This window comes from Sodiomyces alkalinus (assembly GCF_003711515.1).
Source record: "Sodiomyces alkalinus F11 unplaced genomic scaffold SODALscaffold_1, whole genome shotgun sequence".
Classification (NCBI taxonomy): domain Eukaryota; kingdom Fungi; phylum Ascomycota; class Sordariomycetes; order Glomerellales; family Plectosphaerellaceae; genus Sodiomyces; species Sodiomyces alkalinus.
Window position 1 is genome coordinate 6,327,547 of NW_021167079.1, and position 14,979 is coordinate 6,342,525.

Consider the following 14,979-nt stretch of genomic DNA (forward strand, 5'->3'; position numbering starts at 1 on the left):
CCGAGAAACTTGTTTTCTCTATGGCCATTTCACGTTCCTCGTCGCTCGTGAAATGCTCCATGGGAGGTCCTCCCGAAGCCGCAGCACTCAAGCACCACCAGGGTGCCTAGAGCTGCTGTCCTACCCCCCCTTTGCTGCCGTGATGTTGTTCCCCATTGCACTGCAGGGACTCGGAAGCCCACCCGAGATATGCTATCCCATCTGTCGTAGCCTGCTAACATCCCGAGCTTATGAAACCGACAGCACTGTCCGGCTTCCAGATTCCGACTGATCAAGAAGATTGGCATGAAGGTCACCAGAATTCAGCCTGATCTGCGGTCTCAATTTGGACCCGGCGTCTGCAGGTAGGTGGTAGACCGTGGTTCGTAGCTTTTGTTTCTCCTCCTAAGTCCCTCCTGTCCCGCTAGATATCTCCTCGTCAGCCACTTCAGTCTATGGTTCTCGAGGTATACGACTAGCGAATAAGAAACCCGGCGAGGGAGACCTGTATTCCCGTCATCGACGGAAAGCAGGATCACCACTTCCTCGTCCTCGCATGAAGACTTTCGTCGAGCCTTGACGCCATGACGTCGAAATTTTGAACGTGAGAGACATATTTACCAGCACTTCTCTGTAACGTAGCCTAGATCATGCACTGCCGCCACAATACACATACGTATATCACTTAGTCTGCCACTTATATTTCCCTTGAAAGGGAAACTACCCGTGTCCAACTTGTGTGTTTGAGACGTTACGAAATTCATATGAGGCTTCAGTCCAGGTAGGATAATGCCATGTTATTGATATCTGATACCCGTGTATGCTTGTTATACAGTTGGTGGACCAGGAATGAACATTAATGAAACTCATTGCGTCCTTGACCCAAGCTGCCAAACGAAGTAGCCTGAGAGGGAGCTTCTGGCAACTTGTCCGGCTGGGGACTGAGCTCTTGTACACTTCTTGTTCTAGAACCTCGTTTCATGACATTAAAAGGGCAGACAAAGAAAAAGTAGAAAAAGACCGAAAAACAGAAGGGAAACATGTAGTCCGACCCTGATGATATGATGAGGCATAGAAAGCCAGAGTTCTGTAGCAACCGCGATGTTGGCCCCATACCAAAAATTCAGATACACGTTAACATGGGTATCAACAACGACGTAGAGTCCGACACCCAAACCCTGACACGTAACATTTCTCCTCCAATGCTGAGATAATTCATGCTAAATTTGGTCCCTGGCGTCAGAGACGCACAGGAGTCGAAATGGGTGATGCCGATATGATTTTGTGAAGGCAGGCCGTAATGCCGGGTATAACCATTCCTGGAAGAAGCGATACTAGACCTCTTGAGCAACTTATGACGATATATGAACCCCATTAAGTAAGTAGAACGGGTTTGAGGAAGCCACGAACTGATGAACAGAATCGCGTACTTAGCCTCTCTGTACCATACGACGTATGCCCCTACAATCCAGGCGTCGTCAGCTATAGTGGGTTGAAATCAATGTACGAATCACTCACCGCCGGCCTAGGGGGGATTTGTTCTCTCTCTTGTCACCGAAAAGAGCAGCTCCCGTTGTTTCTTCTTGGCTCTGGAACTTGACAGGGGACGTTCGGAGGGACACGGTTGAAGCAGCAACAGTGGCCATGGCGGGTGTGAGCGACGCAGCGGCCGAACCCGCGTACTGGCGCATGAGTCCATGAGCCGTGGTGGAGCTCATAGCCCCGGGTAGTGCATTGACGCTACCGGCATTGATCTTCCCCATCGTCTGCCAGAGTCCGCTGCGGCTGTTGCTGGTGGGCATAAACGTCAGTCTCAAAGAAAAAAAGTGCGTAGGAGAGGTAGGGTACGTACCTAGAGCGTTGCATGCTCCGACGGCCGTTGAAGACAATCTCATGAGATTCATCCGAATCGGACGGCTGGGTGGAACGTCGGGGAGACTGGCCGGCTGGAGACTCTTCGGCAACATCGTGGGCGTCTGAATCGCTCGTCTCCTCCTTGCTGATAAGGGAAGTCGTTGGGCGTATACGAATCATTTCCTTCCTCCGTGACTGGCTGCCATTCACATTATCAGACTGCGTTTGGCGCTTGGACTTTCTCAGGTGAAGGGCGAGAAGCCCTTTCATGGTTTCTTGAGCGAAAGGATCGGGATTGGGTCCAGGTACAGTGGTTTGGGATTTGTAACCATAATCATCCAGGTGACCAGCAGGCAGACACGTGTGATTGGAATCCGTATTTGGAGACTTCATCTCCTTGACTGGAGAAGCCGGATAGAAATTTCTTCCGTCATACTTTGGGAGACCCTTCTGAACGGAGCGCGGAGCGTTGCCCCAGTACAAATGACGCGCGCGAATCTCTTCATCAGTGAGAGGACGATGGTAGACGTAGTCCTGGTCCTTCGCATTACGAGCGTCGACTCCCGGTCGGAGCTTGCCCTCCAGATACGGTCGTCCGAGTCCGTCATTGAGTTGCGCAAGAGGTTCTTGAAGATTCTCTTGGCTGCTCAGCTGGGTATCAGCCGACGCGTCGACTTCATTTTCAGGCATTCTCTGAGTAGCACCAGTGAGCCGCGCAGACATGGCCTCGAATTCAGGAGGTATGGGAGGATACTGCATGCCTGCTGCAAGAAGGCGCTGTTCACGGACAAGCCGCTCCTCTTCGTTCATTTTGCTGGAATTCGTGTACTTGAAGGACTCAACGCTGGTCGAGTGTAAAAGTCCTTGGCCGTACTGGCCACGAGGCTTAAAAGGAGGCGCCAATGCAGCGGTGATTGGTAGGGCAGACCGCTTCTTTGCAGGTTCAGGGATCGTGCTCGGATTGTGAAGCACGAACGCGCTCGTCGTTGCGCAAGCGGAGTCGTCACCGCGGTTACTGTCAGTGGTGGATGTTCGATAGTGATTTGCATTCTGACTTGAACTGGAGCCCCTTGCTCGGTTTCCTCTTTCTTTTACTCGAAATACCTGTGTACCTCTCTTACCAGTCGAAGGCTTGGGCTCACTAATCGCAGAACTCAGTTGGGTGGACTCACGCGCCTGTACGGCGAGTTCTCTGAAGGATGGGTTAGCGGAGGCAGACTTGGAGCCCGTCCTTGACTGGCGGGCCTCGTCGTCAAGCTGGCTTTTGAGGTTGGCGTCTAATTCCTGGATTTGCTGACGGATGACTTCCGCCTGTTGCTTCATTTCTCTCTCGTCGACCTGATGCTTATTGAACTGAAGTTGGTCTTCGACCCACTTGAGTTGGAGCCGCATGTTTTCAATGTGTTTCTTGGTCACATCGCTCATCCGAATCGAAGATGCAGGTGGAGCGCTAGGGGTGTTCAGCGGGCCATGGGGCCCTCCCATCAGGTTGGAACAGGGGTGAACCAGTCCCGGAATAGACATCGGCATCGGATGAGGCAAATGACCAGAGAACGGCATTGGTCCGTAGAGTGGACTGAAGGTCCCCATATGAGGACTCAAGGTGCCCATCGGGGAACCTGGATACCCAATCATGCTCGGATGGGAAGGCATCATAGGCATGGGCATGTGCATACCCATGGGCATGGGCATTTGAACTGACATAGGCATGCCTGGCATGCCTGGTATGAATGCATGACCCATGTAGTGACCTGACACATTGATACCGGCAGGTTTGGGAGCAGGAGGCTGCTCAAAGGAAGGCCCAGGTGCGTTCTTGTCGCAACCATTACCCCCAATATTGTTTGCATCGGAGTTCAGCGGCACGTTCACTGGGCCAGGTACAGCCGAAGCAGCTGAAAAGGGATAACCCGGCATCGGAAAGGGGGCCGCAGACATGCGTCGAGGGCTGCGAGGAATCAAGCTCGGGCTAAAGAGAGAATCCCGGCGGTTGCCAGCAACGCCACCGTTCGAGCTTGCGCTGTAGTTTGGATGACCTTGAACGGGCATATGAACCGAACTTTCGCCAACCGCTTTGTCCTTTCCCTTTCCAGTGGGAGAAGAATTGGCCAAGGTATTAGGCACGATACGGCCGCCCGCAGTGACCCGGATGTTGTTGGGCGAAACCACTGCTTTATAGAACCGCTTAAAACCTTCATTCATCTGAGCCTTCATCTCATGCGGGGCCGTCAATGGATTGGGCGACTGGGCATCCACAGAATTACGCCCTTGAAGTTTCCATTCGACATCTTGGCCGTCGAGCTGCTGGCGGATGGGTTCCTCTGACTCGGTAGAAGCATTGTGCTCAGAGATACCGCGGTCGATGCCATTGGAAAGGGATGCCATTGGGCGCACACGAAGGACGTGAGCTGTGAATGACGATGAGTCCCTTTCGTATCTACACATGCCAAGTGGAAAAGGGGGTTGGTTTGGTGAGTGCATACCGACAGCGGGATCCTTTTCAACCCGATTGATCAGTCTATGCTCGAGCGGCCACTCGGAGGTAAGGCCTCGCAGAGCAAGAAGCTCTTCCGGGGTGTAAGACTTGCGGGCCATGCTCGGACTGGTACCGATACAAGGCCAGGCAAATTCTGTTCTTGGTTTTGGGTAGGAGACGGAGAGTAAGTTGGTCAAGGCTGCCGGCAGAAGTGATATCGGCCAAGTTGACGGGACAAGTTGCTTCGAATCACTGTAAATCATTGTTAATAATCGCCCATCATCCAGCAAGTAGAGCTAATACTTCTGAAGCGTGCCCAGGGGGAAGGATTCGGGGTAGGGGTAAGGGTTGGCCCAAGCATGCCCAAGCATGCCCAAGAAGAGTGCAAAATAGAGTCCTGACGTAGAGTTGATGGTAAAGAGAAGAGAACCCAAGAAACAAGAGCAGAGGAGCTCCCCAGCTCTCTATTTGAAGGCAATGGTATAATGCCGCGTAAAATTGTGTCCTTGGGAGACCTACCAACTTATGATAAAGCCAACGAAAGCAAGCTCAATTGAAACAGCCGGTGCTATACATACAAGCTCTCTAGAAGTCAGCTTTCAATAGAACCGGAACGGAGAAGGGAAAAAAAAGCCTAGAGGAGGTGGAAAATGGGAGCTGGAGTTGGAGTGTACGAAGCGAGGACGTGGTGTGAGGTCAGGGCCAAAAGGGAGAGGGACTGAGACTCTCAGAACGTTTGTCAGTTCGAAAAGACGAACTCGGTGGCTGCAACAAAGTCTGGTGATGGCAAGGACGGGATACACGCAGGTAGAGGGTCAGCGCCAGGGTCGGCGATGAAGTAGGAAGAGTTGTGGAGGAAGGAAAAAAAAAGGTCGCGAAGCGGCTTCGTGGGAGAAGGACGAACTAGCGAGAATATCCAGCTACATTCAGCCAGAGCGTGCAAGGAAGGGTCGACCGTGTGTACGCTGTCATTCTCTTACCCGCTCGCGAAAGAGGCACTGGCCCAGAATGCAAAGAAGAAGAAAAGAAGAAGAAAAAGATAGGAACTGGAAACGGGCAGAAGCAGACGAAGTAGGACGACAGGAGAAGTATCCCAACTTACGGATGAAAACTCCAGGCTCTTGACAAGACAAGACGAGAAACCCGCAATACAGATGAGGAGACTCGCAAAACGGCCTCCTGATTCCTCGCCCGATATGTTGCCAAGTTGACGATGAGATCGAGTCAGGCTGTATCTGCTTGGTGAAATGTCGGCAGTGGCAATCGTCAAGACGAACAGTTGGGGGGGAATGAGGAATCAGGTAGGTACCTTAGGTGAGGTAATAAAATTAAGAATAGGCTCTGAGAGGTTATCGCGACACTGGTCTGCGCGGCAATATCTGATCTCGGACGGGGTAATACACGGAAGCTTACACCTCTGACCGCGATGTGCGAGTGGTAGGTCGTAAGGTACCTATAGAGCGTCTGGCTCTGGGAGGAGTGGAAGTAGTCTTGGTAGGTAAGGTAAGGTAGGTTAGGGAGAAAAGGAGCAGGCTCGACCTTGTCGTTTACCTGTCAAGATCCACGCGTTAATGAACACCGGGGTGTGCTGGTCAGGAAAACAAGAGAGCAAGTTCCTCCGTGGGAAGAAACAAGGGGGTTCCGAAGATGATCACACGATGAACACCGAGGAAACTGATCACCTGAGCAGGAAGGTCCTCGAAAGGGGTCCCGTTTGTTAAGAAACAGACCAGCCCAGGGCGATCCCCAATACTTGCGTGTCCAGGGTTCACGATCAAGTCAGGAGGTGAGGACCTTTGCGGCACTAAGCGGAACCATTGGGGTCTTCTTTCCTCAATGCCTGAGAGTCGAGAGTCACCGAGCATCAGAAGTAGGGCTTGCAAGGTAGGGGCAACCAAGAACCCCCGCCCAAAGGCCCCATTAAGTTGCGGTGGTATCATGATCAAGCGGGATACATATCTATACCCAGGGACTACTGCTCACAAGCAGTGTCACAGATAGGAAATAGATGATGACGGAGAGCCGGAGAGGATGCCGGAGTACCTCCTAGGTATTAACCTAGAGATGGGTACAGAGTACCTATGTGAGTAGAAAAACTGCGTCCTACTTCCATGTGAGAAGGGCTTACATGACCATTGGCCCCGTTTCAAGCTCCTTGACTCCTTGGGAAAGGTAGACTGTGAGTAGAAAGAAGCCCTATACTCAAAAAAGCTCCACCGGTTTGTCTTCTGGAGATCCTATCCCCAGACTGTGAACAGACTCACAGACTGCATAAGACAAGAAAGTTGGTTCAGTTTATGAGGAATCCGCCACTCCTCGCCGATGGCCAGCGTGACTTTCAAAGAGAGAAAAGGAAGGTCTTGAGTCTTGCGTATTTCTTTGAAATGACGGCTCTCCAAGATCAGAGAAGACATATCTTTAAAAAGCCACCTAAAAGGTTAGTAGGCAAATACCCCGTAGCACAGTTCGCTCTCACTGCCCGGAAGGCTTGAGACCAGACCAGAGGGAGGCGGCTTGATAGCGTATAGTGGAATAAAATGAGAAGGAGAGAGGCAAAACGACCAGGGGAGTTAGTATACAAAGTATAAAGTTGAACTGTGGACAAAGTCATCGTCTTGACCAAGGAACTGAGCATCATAAGGTGATAGTGAGAGCCAGGGGAAGAAAGGGGAAGAGATTTTCTTTTCTTCCCATTGAAAATTGGCTCCCAAATTGTTGGCCAAGCCAAGCCTATTCAGACAGGCACCAGGGCAACATGCGCACCGTCTCTATCCCTCATGATGGATTGCCAGGGCTTGATCGATGAGAAGTGCAGAGATGCGTATCGATCCGAGTATCCTAAGAATGGCTGGAAACGTCAGTACACATAAAATTGGCCTTTCTACGTCTTGAGCCTCTTACTGGGAAGTTTCCAGCTTCTCAACCCTTGTTATAGATAAGTGAAGACCTGGGAGTTGATAAAGGAGATATTTTTTACGGAGCGCAAAGGACGCCGCTGATTGGTAGGTACCTCAGAAGCAAAGGAGAATGGACATTACCTAAGGTAAGGTAGGCACCTAAGGTAGACACATAAGAGTGGGTCCAAAAGAATTCTATTTTCCGCGTCCCCTATCCCATCGAACCCAACAAAACGACTACCGCGAGATATCTGATAAGAATAAACCCTCAAGGCTGGAGGTCGGGCGTATCACGCACTATTCTTTAGAACTAGGAAGTGTGTAACTTATAGAGACGCACGCTTCGAAACCAAGGTTCCTTAATCACGAAGTACCTATTGCTGTTTGTCTGGCTACCTTACCTTACCCGAGTAAACTACGGACCGCTCGGTAGACGGCTTCACGTTATTCCTGCCAGGCCGGGCCGATAGTTGTGCTGTCCAGCTGCATGATGACCGCATCGGCGCAGGTACCAGACGTAGTCTTGGTACACCAGCAGTCATGCAACTCCCAATCCGTACATTCGCAAGGATTGTTCCTGGCAGTGGTTGAATTCTTGGGCAGTCCCTTTGCTGAGGTCCTAACCATAGCCTGTTGGTTAAGGAATACCAGAATGTTACCTAATGCCCGCTCGTAAAGAGGCCGAATTGAGGCTCACACCTGTGAACCATGCGGCAGGCCGAAGAGCTGTTAAAGTAGGTACAGTACCATCACTGCCCGCATGTGGTGGATCTACGAAGCACAGGGGCGCATTGGTGGGGACTCGGGGCACGGCACTCCTCGTGGCCCGAGGTCTTTTTTCCTCACGGATGCCTATCCGTCTGGGCCCGTTACCCCGCGGTTTACCCCTCCCTCTTACTCGGGTTGATTGCTTTCAAGTATTTCGAGGGACCAAACAACATCACATGCAGATCTGCTCCCAGCATACATTAAGGTGTCGTTCTGTCCCTGACCAAGGTAGTCAGGACGCAGAGCATTCGGATAAGATTCCACGGAGTAGCACATGTCCTATCTGAATATTTTCGGTGCTAGGATAAGACAAGAAAAAAGCAATCAAGATAGCTATACCCAGTGGGAGGAACAGGCCGCATTCGGTATAATTAGCACCTAGCTCCCCGTGCAATGCCGAAAGACTTACACTTGAATGCTTTCATGCTTCCTACTTCCGAGAGGTACCTGAACTGACAAGATACTAAGTGCCGTAGGCCGTTGCCTGTTTTGGGACGCCGACTCCGTGATTCGGTGGCGCTTTTCTTTCCTTGCCACCAATGACGCCTCCCCAAGTGCGATACCAAGAGGTACTAAATGTAAATATACATTTACTTGGAACTTAGTCTACCTAGGTTGCGTTGTTTATTAACGGCATCCGGACGAGACGTGGAAGCCGGTCACTTAACCGATGGACATATGATGACTGAGCCTTTTGTTTTTAGTTCTGTCGAGTTCGATGATCGTTCCGTTTTCTCTTAAGATTTCTTACTATTTTACCTTTCTCTTCTCGTTTTCTTTCCAATCCCGAATACCCTCGAGTGATCTGGCTTATGCCCCATCTTTGGCCCAATCTTTTTACATTTCCCACTTGGTAGTCTGTCCAACTTCTGAGACGCGATCCCGTTCGGTTCCAACGAAATCCGACTTTAAATCTCGGATACCCGCCTTGACTGAACGACACAATATTCTACTTTCACCTGAATTACACATTCGTATACATCGACGTCCTTTGATAAACGGATATCTCATATCTCGCCATGGCCCCCCTTAAGCCTCATTGGACTCAGCCGTCCCACCCGGACGTCCAGGAAGTCATCAAGGCCAGCGACACCGAATTCTTGACCAAGAGTGTTTCCAAGGTCACTCTACCCCCCTTCGCCGTCTTCGCCAAGATGTCTTTCCCTCCTTGCAGCTTTGTCGAGGAACCGACCTATGCTACAGTTCAGTGTGGTCGAGATAAGCACTTCAACCTCAACAGCGACCTGCTGTATATCAATCACTCGTGTGATCCTTCTCTGGTCAGTCACCCTTGACCTCCCTGTAACCTTTGTCCTGCCAGTGGTGGTCTATGGATAGCGGTCAATAGATCGGCTCTCGGTCTTGTTGAAGCCTGTCTTTGTATTGCTCTGCACGGCCACCTGATTATTTAGTCCTCTTCCACTTTAACTGCGACCAGGAGTCCATTTTTCGCTAACCACACTTGTGAGTGACAATAGATCTTCGACACGGGTAATTTCAACGTCCTAGTGGGACCCAAGGGACTCAAGCCCGGTGATGAGCTAACCGTTCGTTGTCATCCGTGTACCTCCCATTTTTCCCCCTCACTTCAGGTGTAATACTGAGCCAAGAGATTCCGTTACCTAACCGACCCCTAGTTCTTCTACCCCTCTACGGAGTGGTCCATGGCCCAGCCTTTCGACTGCTTCTGCGGCGCCCCTTCCTGCCGCGGCACCATCAGCGGCGCGAGGGACATGACCAAGGCCCAGCTCGAGGGTGTCTGGCTGAACGGCCACGTCCTGGAACTGCTCGCAGAGCGCGACGCCGCGGTAGCAGCGGCAGCGAGGACGACGCAGCTTCGGTCTGAAAATGGCGTGAATCCAGAGCAGGAGCCGCAGCCCATCTCTGCCCCGCCCACCACCTGCGAAGATGCGACCGCTCAGGCGCTGAGACATGCGCTCGAGCACGCAGAAAAGGCCGCCGAGGCCGCCCTCTCCGCTCTACGTTCCTACACCGAGACGCTGCAGATCGGAAGTTCGGCTGTCGCGGCGAAGGTCAACGGTACGACTTATACCAACGACAGCAACGGAATTAATGGGAAAGCAAAGCTCAACCTCGCCGTTAACGGAACCGGCGAGTTTGGGGCGACCGCAGCGAGGCGTGGGCCGACGTCACGAGAATTGAGCGGCGAGATGGGCGGAGATACCAAGTCCGATGTCTCGTCTGTTGTCTAAAAGCTTTTGAAAGCGTTAAGGGATATGTCAGCCCTAGATTACAGACGATGGACTCGGTCCAGAAAGAGGAGGAATGAGAGGAGAAAGGGAATGCCCCATGGAAGATTTCAACACATCTTCTTATACAGTACGATTTCCGGGAAAGTTACCTTGGTCTCTTGGGCCGAACGGAGGCGCACTGGAGGCTGGCATTCCAGTTTCTTCTGGAGATTTCTTTTCGACCCCACAGACTCAACATCTGGCTAGTGAACACGATTTTTTCCCCTCTCCATTGTCGGGTCTTGAGGCTCCTTGTTTAGCTACATTCTTGTCGCATAAGGACCTCTTGAGACGGACAGAAAATAAGTATTCACTCCCTTGACGCCAGTCTATACCATACCTAGTTTTCCCAACTACACAAATGTAAGTCAGGCAACTCTGCCGGAAACACCATGCTCAACGCCAGCCATGCCTTCCCTGGTATTACCCGCTTTCATCCTTCTCCCATTCCAAGCGCTCGACGATGCGTTGCGCAAGGAACGCCGTAGCAAACTTCCACGCCTCCGTGTCGCCAAGGTTCCAAGCCTCGATAGCGGCGCGCACAGCGACAGCCTGGTGTCGGTCCCCCCCTTCCTCGCCGTCCACGTCGTTGTGGGTCACATGAAGCTCGCGGGCCCTCTGCAGTAGAAAGGGTTCTAAAGCAAGGTCTGCTTCGTTTGCAACGGGACCATCGACGGGGTCGTGCTCCGGCTTGGGACGGCGCCCTGGTCCCGGGTCGCTGTAGCCCCGGTCTTGGTCGTATGGGATGGCGAAGCCAAAGTGCCAGTCGAGGTAGTCCTTGAGCTTATCCTCTTCGATCAACTTCTCGGCCGTCAGCCAGAGGGAGTGGGCCGTGCCGTATTGGCTAGCTACCATCTCCTTGAAGCGAACAACGCGGATGGCGGAGCTGACGGTGGCGCCGAGAAGCCCCATGGTGGCGGCACGCAGCCAAGGGTCGCGGGGCGAGTTCCAGCGGATCCAAGGTATGTCAACCTCTTTCCGGAGCTCTCTGAGGAGGGCGGTGGTGTAAGGATGCGGCACGGTGCCGATGGTGTAGAGAGTGCTGATGTTCTGATATCGTCCTGGGGTGCTGATATGCATGGGCCGTGAGGAGACGCAAGGGTTGCATTGGTCATTGTTGGGAGGGCATGAATTCACCATGGGCGAGGGCGAGCATTGGGAGAGACTCACGGCAAGCTGCCGGGCGTCGCTGATCATATGTGTCGAGTGTTCGGGGAGCGGCTTCATCACTGCTATGCCGTCGGAGAAGTGATTCTGCCAGGCCGCATGAAGGTGGCTGTTGATGAGCAGATTCAAGCTCTTTAGGCCTCGAGCGCGGCTGTCGTTGAGAGCCTCGTTGACTTTGCCGTACTTGGTCTTGATAAGGGAGGCATCATAGTAAACGATAGGTTTGGGCATATCATCCACCTGGAAACGCTCGGTGGGTGCAGCTGCGAGAAAGCCCTTGACCTGCTTAGGCTCGCTACTGGCCAGGACGTGCTTGATGGCCGCCAAAACATCTAGTTGAGACCCTGCCAACAGGCCATCATCGAGGCCTTGCCACCGGATGAGTTTGGGGTATATCCCACGCCGGAGGAAGATGAGTTCGGGATCTTCCTCAGGCCCCATGGGCAGCACGGTGTAGAAAGACAGCAAGCCGCCGCCCGCAGTCTCCCAGGCCAGCCAGCGCGTGATCTCGGTCTTCACAGCGGGTTCCAGATCGAGGCGCTGAAGTTCGCCGTACAAAGGGTTGTTCAAAGCATCCGCTGGCCCGAGAATGATAGGTCTGAAGCCGTGGGCCCACCAAGCACGGCGCCAGGTCAGCAGAAGGTCGCTTTCCGCATCCGCCGTGGTCCTATCCTCAGCGGCGGCAGGGTCATGGTAGCAGTATATTGGTGCACGATCCTCCAGTGGAGGGAGGATGGAGCGATATTCGTCGAGGGCGAGAGCGAGAGCGGAGGAAAAGGGCACGGAGAGCAACTTCTCCGAACCAGACCTATCGTCAAAGATATCGTTCTTCTCTCGCGGAAGCGGGTTGACTGGTTGCCGAAAATCATTCAAAATGCTGTCAGAGGTAGGAACCCTGATCTTCGGCACAGAGGGTATGCGGTTGGCATATCGGGACAGGGTGCGTTGACCTGTGACGGTATTCAGTCGAGAGAAAAGGAGAGAGAATAGTGAGAAGACGGTAACGCAAGCGAAGAGGAAGCGGAAGCGTCGAGAGGAGCAGATACGGAGCGTTCTTCTGATAGAGGTATGCTGCTCGCGCATGGCGGGCGGACGCTCTCTCTCTCTCTATCTCTCTCTCTCTCTCTATGAAGGGCCGCAATCCCGATCACTCAGTCTCGGCGATGGTGAAGAGGAAAGTTGAACATTAGGATGATCGCTGAAACGAGTTAGGAGTTCAGAAGAGTGTCATACTCCGTAGGAAGCGAGTATGGAAAGGCAACCGATGCCAATTAATGGATCGACGTCCCAAATAGTGAATGATCGCCAATTCAGTTAGTACTTTGACGAGGTCTGGTTTCGGATAGCTGGAGCTTCGACGCGTACTTCGACACGTACCTAGTGTGAAGCCAAGATCAAGAGTAAGGTACAGAGTAATTACAGGTACAAATCTCCATCTCTACACAAGTCAGGTACGGGTAGTCGTTCAACGAGATTTGAGTTCAGCTACCTTCAAATAAGGGAAGGTACCTTAGCTCCCACTCCTTGTCTTTTGTCGACCCGACCATTTGGCCGACGCGGTGTCTGTACGTAAACCTCCCGTACGAATTTCTCCTTTCATCCGTACTCGTGCATGATATTGTGATAATTGACCGACCGCCAAGGTCACTCTGTGTATCGAACAAAGGTGGCCCGAGTAATAGGCTGAGATATAATCCGTAGTACGGGGTGCGAGTGAAAGAACAAACAATCCATACCTACCTTACCTTAGACGGGCGCTCTACGGTAAATATGTACGAAGTCTCTGTGCAGCAGCAAAGAGGTACAGTGGCCTCACAAAATTACAGAAGCGCTTTACATGATCACATCGTGTAGCCCACTTCGGTGCTTTTGGCCAATGACATGTAGCTTACAAATGAGGTTCTAGAACCTAGTACGAATAATGGGGCGTCAGAGCAGACAGTACAACGTACAGCATGCTGTGTAAGGTCCACTGCAAACAATGTTTAACACATAATACGCAAGTGCCTCCAGTTTTCGCGTCTAAACTGTCAGAAAGTGTTAGACATCGATGGAAAGCTACCTTACATCGTCCCCATCTCAGTTATCACTTCAGCGACGGAATCATGTCCGTAGCACGTTAATAATAACGTCGACCGAACTTACCACTGCACACCAACTTACATGTAAATATATACACATACGCATAAGCGTTTTCCAATGACCGATATCCAGCCGGAGATGAAGATCGATCCCGCAAGGGCTAGAGCTCTTGCATCTCAAGTACAGTCTGTCAGAGAGCGTCTAACCACAGCCGCGAAAGGACGAAATGTGTGTTCTCCATACCCCTTTCGGGGCCCATTCGTTCTGTTACCATAATTGTCCGATGATGATGATGTTTATTCACCCTGTATTTCTACTTGTAAAGCTTATTATTCGTCACTGACAGCTGTAGTAGGTCCGCCTCGTTGCCGTGTCCAAGCTGAAGCCCGCAAACGACATCCTCGCCTTACACCAGCCGGCCGACCCAGCCGTCCCACCCGTCACCCACTTCGGCGAGAACTACGCCCAGGAACTCACCCAGAAGGCCCAAATCCTCCCTCCCTCCATCAACTGGCACTTCATCGGAGGTCTACAGTCCTCACACGCCAAGAAGCTCGCTCGGATCCCCAACCTCTTCTGCGTCTCCAGCGTCGACTCTCTCAAGAAGGCCCAGCTCCTCAACGCCGCCCGCGCCGACCTGATCGCTTCCGCCTCGGCCTCCACCACCCCGTCCGCCGCCCCTGCCGCCGCTCCTGCCGCCGCTCCTGCCAAACTGAATGTTCACATCCAGGTGAACACCTCGGGCGAGGAGGCCAAATCCGGCGCCGCCCCCGGGGATGAGACCGTTGAGCTCTGCGCCGCCATCGAGCGCGACTGCCCCGCCCTCCACCTCCTCGGTCTCATGACCATCGGTGCCATCGGTCGCAGTCAAACCACCACCGCTGAGGGTGGCAACGAGGATTTTGAAACGCTTCGGGAGCAGCGGGATCTTGTCCGCTCCCGTCTCGGCATTGAGCGCGACCTCGAACTCAGCATGGGGATGAGTGAGGACTTCGAGGGCGCCATCGCCATGGGTAGCGACGAGGTGAGGGTTGGGAGTACCATTTTCGGGGAGAGGGGCCCCAAGAATGAAGCCAAAGTGGTGGTGTAGATGCTTGTCGTAGGATCCTACTTGACGATTGGGTTGAATCTCGAAGACATGGAACATGAGAAAAAAGAAAAAGGCATCACTGCCAAACTCCTCGCTGTGAGGTTGTTGATTCGCCCGAACTACCGCATACCGCAGGGGACACTATAACAACTCGATAAAAGCCCCATAAAATTAGTAGATATATATTATAGGCATGAAAATAAACATCGCGTGTACCTTAACCCGATTATTCTGATAAGTTCCCTGACGGTCCTGCAGGGGACAACTACACAATCACCTCAATCAATTTTACCCTTCCATTTTGACCCTATTTTAGACGGTTCGAGTTACGCTGTATCTGACAACGGTCTGTTCAACATCCCCTGCGGGATGCGGTACGATTAAGCCTGTGAGCCCTTACAACTTAAATTGAAT

At 52.3% G+C, this 14,979-nt stretch overlaps 7 protein-coding genes across 7 annotated transcripts; 2 read left to right on the forward strand and 5 right to left on the reverse strand.

Annotated features, from left to right (window-relative positions):
• Positions 1-1,409: 1,409 nt before the first annotated feature.
• On the reverse strand, positions 1,410-4,428 carry SODALDRAFT_319890 (hypothetical protein; the record flags this gene model as incomplete). The annotated part of the gene is made up of 6 exons (XM_028609484.1): positions 1,410-1,440; positions 1,498-1,764; positions 1,832-2,848; positions 2,955-2,964; positions 3,006-4,241; positions 4,317-4,428. The coding sequence occupies 6 exons, from the start codon at positions 4,426-4,428 to the stop codon at positions 1,410-1,412; spliced, it is 2,673 nt and encodes an 890-aa protein (XP_028471229.1).
• A 1,355-nt stretch (positions 4,429-5,783) lies between these two features.
• SODALDRAFT_38892 (hypothetical protein) lies at positions 5,784-6,378 on the reverse strand. The gene has a single exon (XM_028615240.1). It carries the CDS (start codon positions 6,247-6,249, stop codon positions 5,902-5,904), a length of 348 nt encoding a protein of 115 aa, XP_028471230.1. The 5' UTR covers positions 6,250-6,378; the 3' UTR covers positions 5,784-5,901.
• Positions 6,379-6,669: 291 nt separating this feature from the next.
• SODALDRAFT_38894 (hypothetical protein) lies at positions 6,670-7,074 on the reverse strand. The gene has a single exon (XM_028615241.1). It carries the CDS (start codon positions 6,945-6,947, stop codon positions 6,711-6,713), a length of 237 nt encoding a protein of 78 aa, XP_028471231.1. The 5' UTR covers positions 6,948-7,074; the 3' UTR covers positions 6,670-6,710.
• Positions 7,075-7,650: 576 nt separating this feature from the next.
• SODALDRAFT_355633 (hypothetical protein) lies at positions 7,651-7,998 on the reverse strand (the record flags this gene model as incomplete). The annotated part of the gene is made up of 3 exons (XM_028613832.1): positions 7,651-7,783; positions 7,866-7,905; positions 7,989-7,998. The coding sequence occupies 3 exons, from the start codon at positions 7,996-7,998 to the stop codon at positions 7,651-7,653; spliced, it is 183 nt and encodes a 60-aa protein (XP_028471232.1).
• A 744-nt stretch (positions 7,999-8,742) lies between these two features.
• Positions 8,743-10,187, forward strand: SODALDRAFT_305473 (hypothetical protein; the record flags this gene model as incomplete). The annotated part of the gene is made up of 4 exons (XM_028609007.1): positions 8,743-9,254; positions 9,453-9,521; positions 9,612-9,782; positions 9,852-10,187. Exons 1-4 carry the CDS (start codon positions 8,994-8,996, stop codon positions 10,185-10,187), a joined length of 837 nt encoding a protein of 278 aa, XP_028471233.1. The 5' UTR covers positions 8,743-8,993.
• Positions 10,188-10,320: 133 nt separating this feature from the next.
• SODALDRAFT_327629 (hypothetical protein) lies at positions 10,321-12,765 on the reverse strand. The gene has a single exon (XM_028610482.1). The coding sequence runs from the start codon at positions 12,474-12,476 to the stop codon at positions 10,650-10,652; it is 1,827 nt and encodes a 608-aa protein (XP_028471234.1). The 5' UTR covers positions 12,477-12,765; the 3' UTR covers positions 10,321-10,649.
• A 782-nt stretch (positions 12,766-13,547) lies between these two features.
• On the forward strand, positions 13,548-14,784 carry SODALDRAFT_305480 (hypothetical protein). Its single transcript, XM_028609008.1, has 2 exons — positions 13,548-13,703; positions 13,831-14,784. The coding sequence occupies exons 1-2, from the start codon at positions 13,593-13,595 to the stop codon at positions 14,563-14,565; spliced, it is 846 nt and encodes a 281-aa protein (XP_028471235.1). The 5' UTR covers positions 13,548-13,592; the 3' UTR covers positions 14,566-14,784.
• Positions 14,785-14,979: the final 195 nt, after the last annotated feature.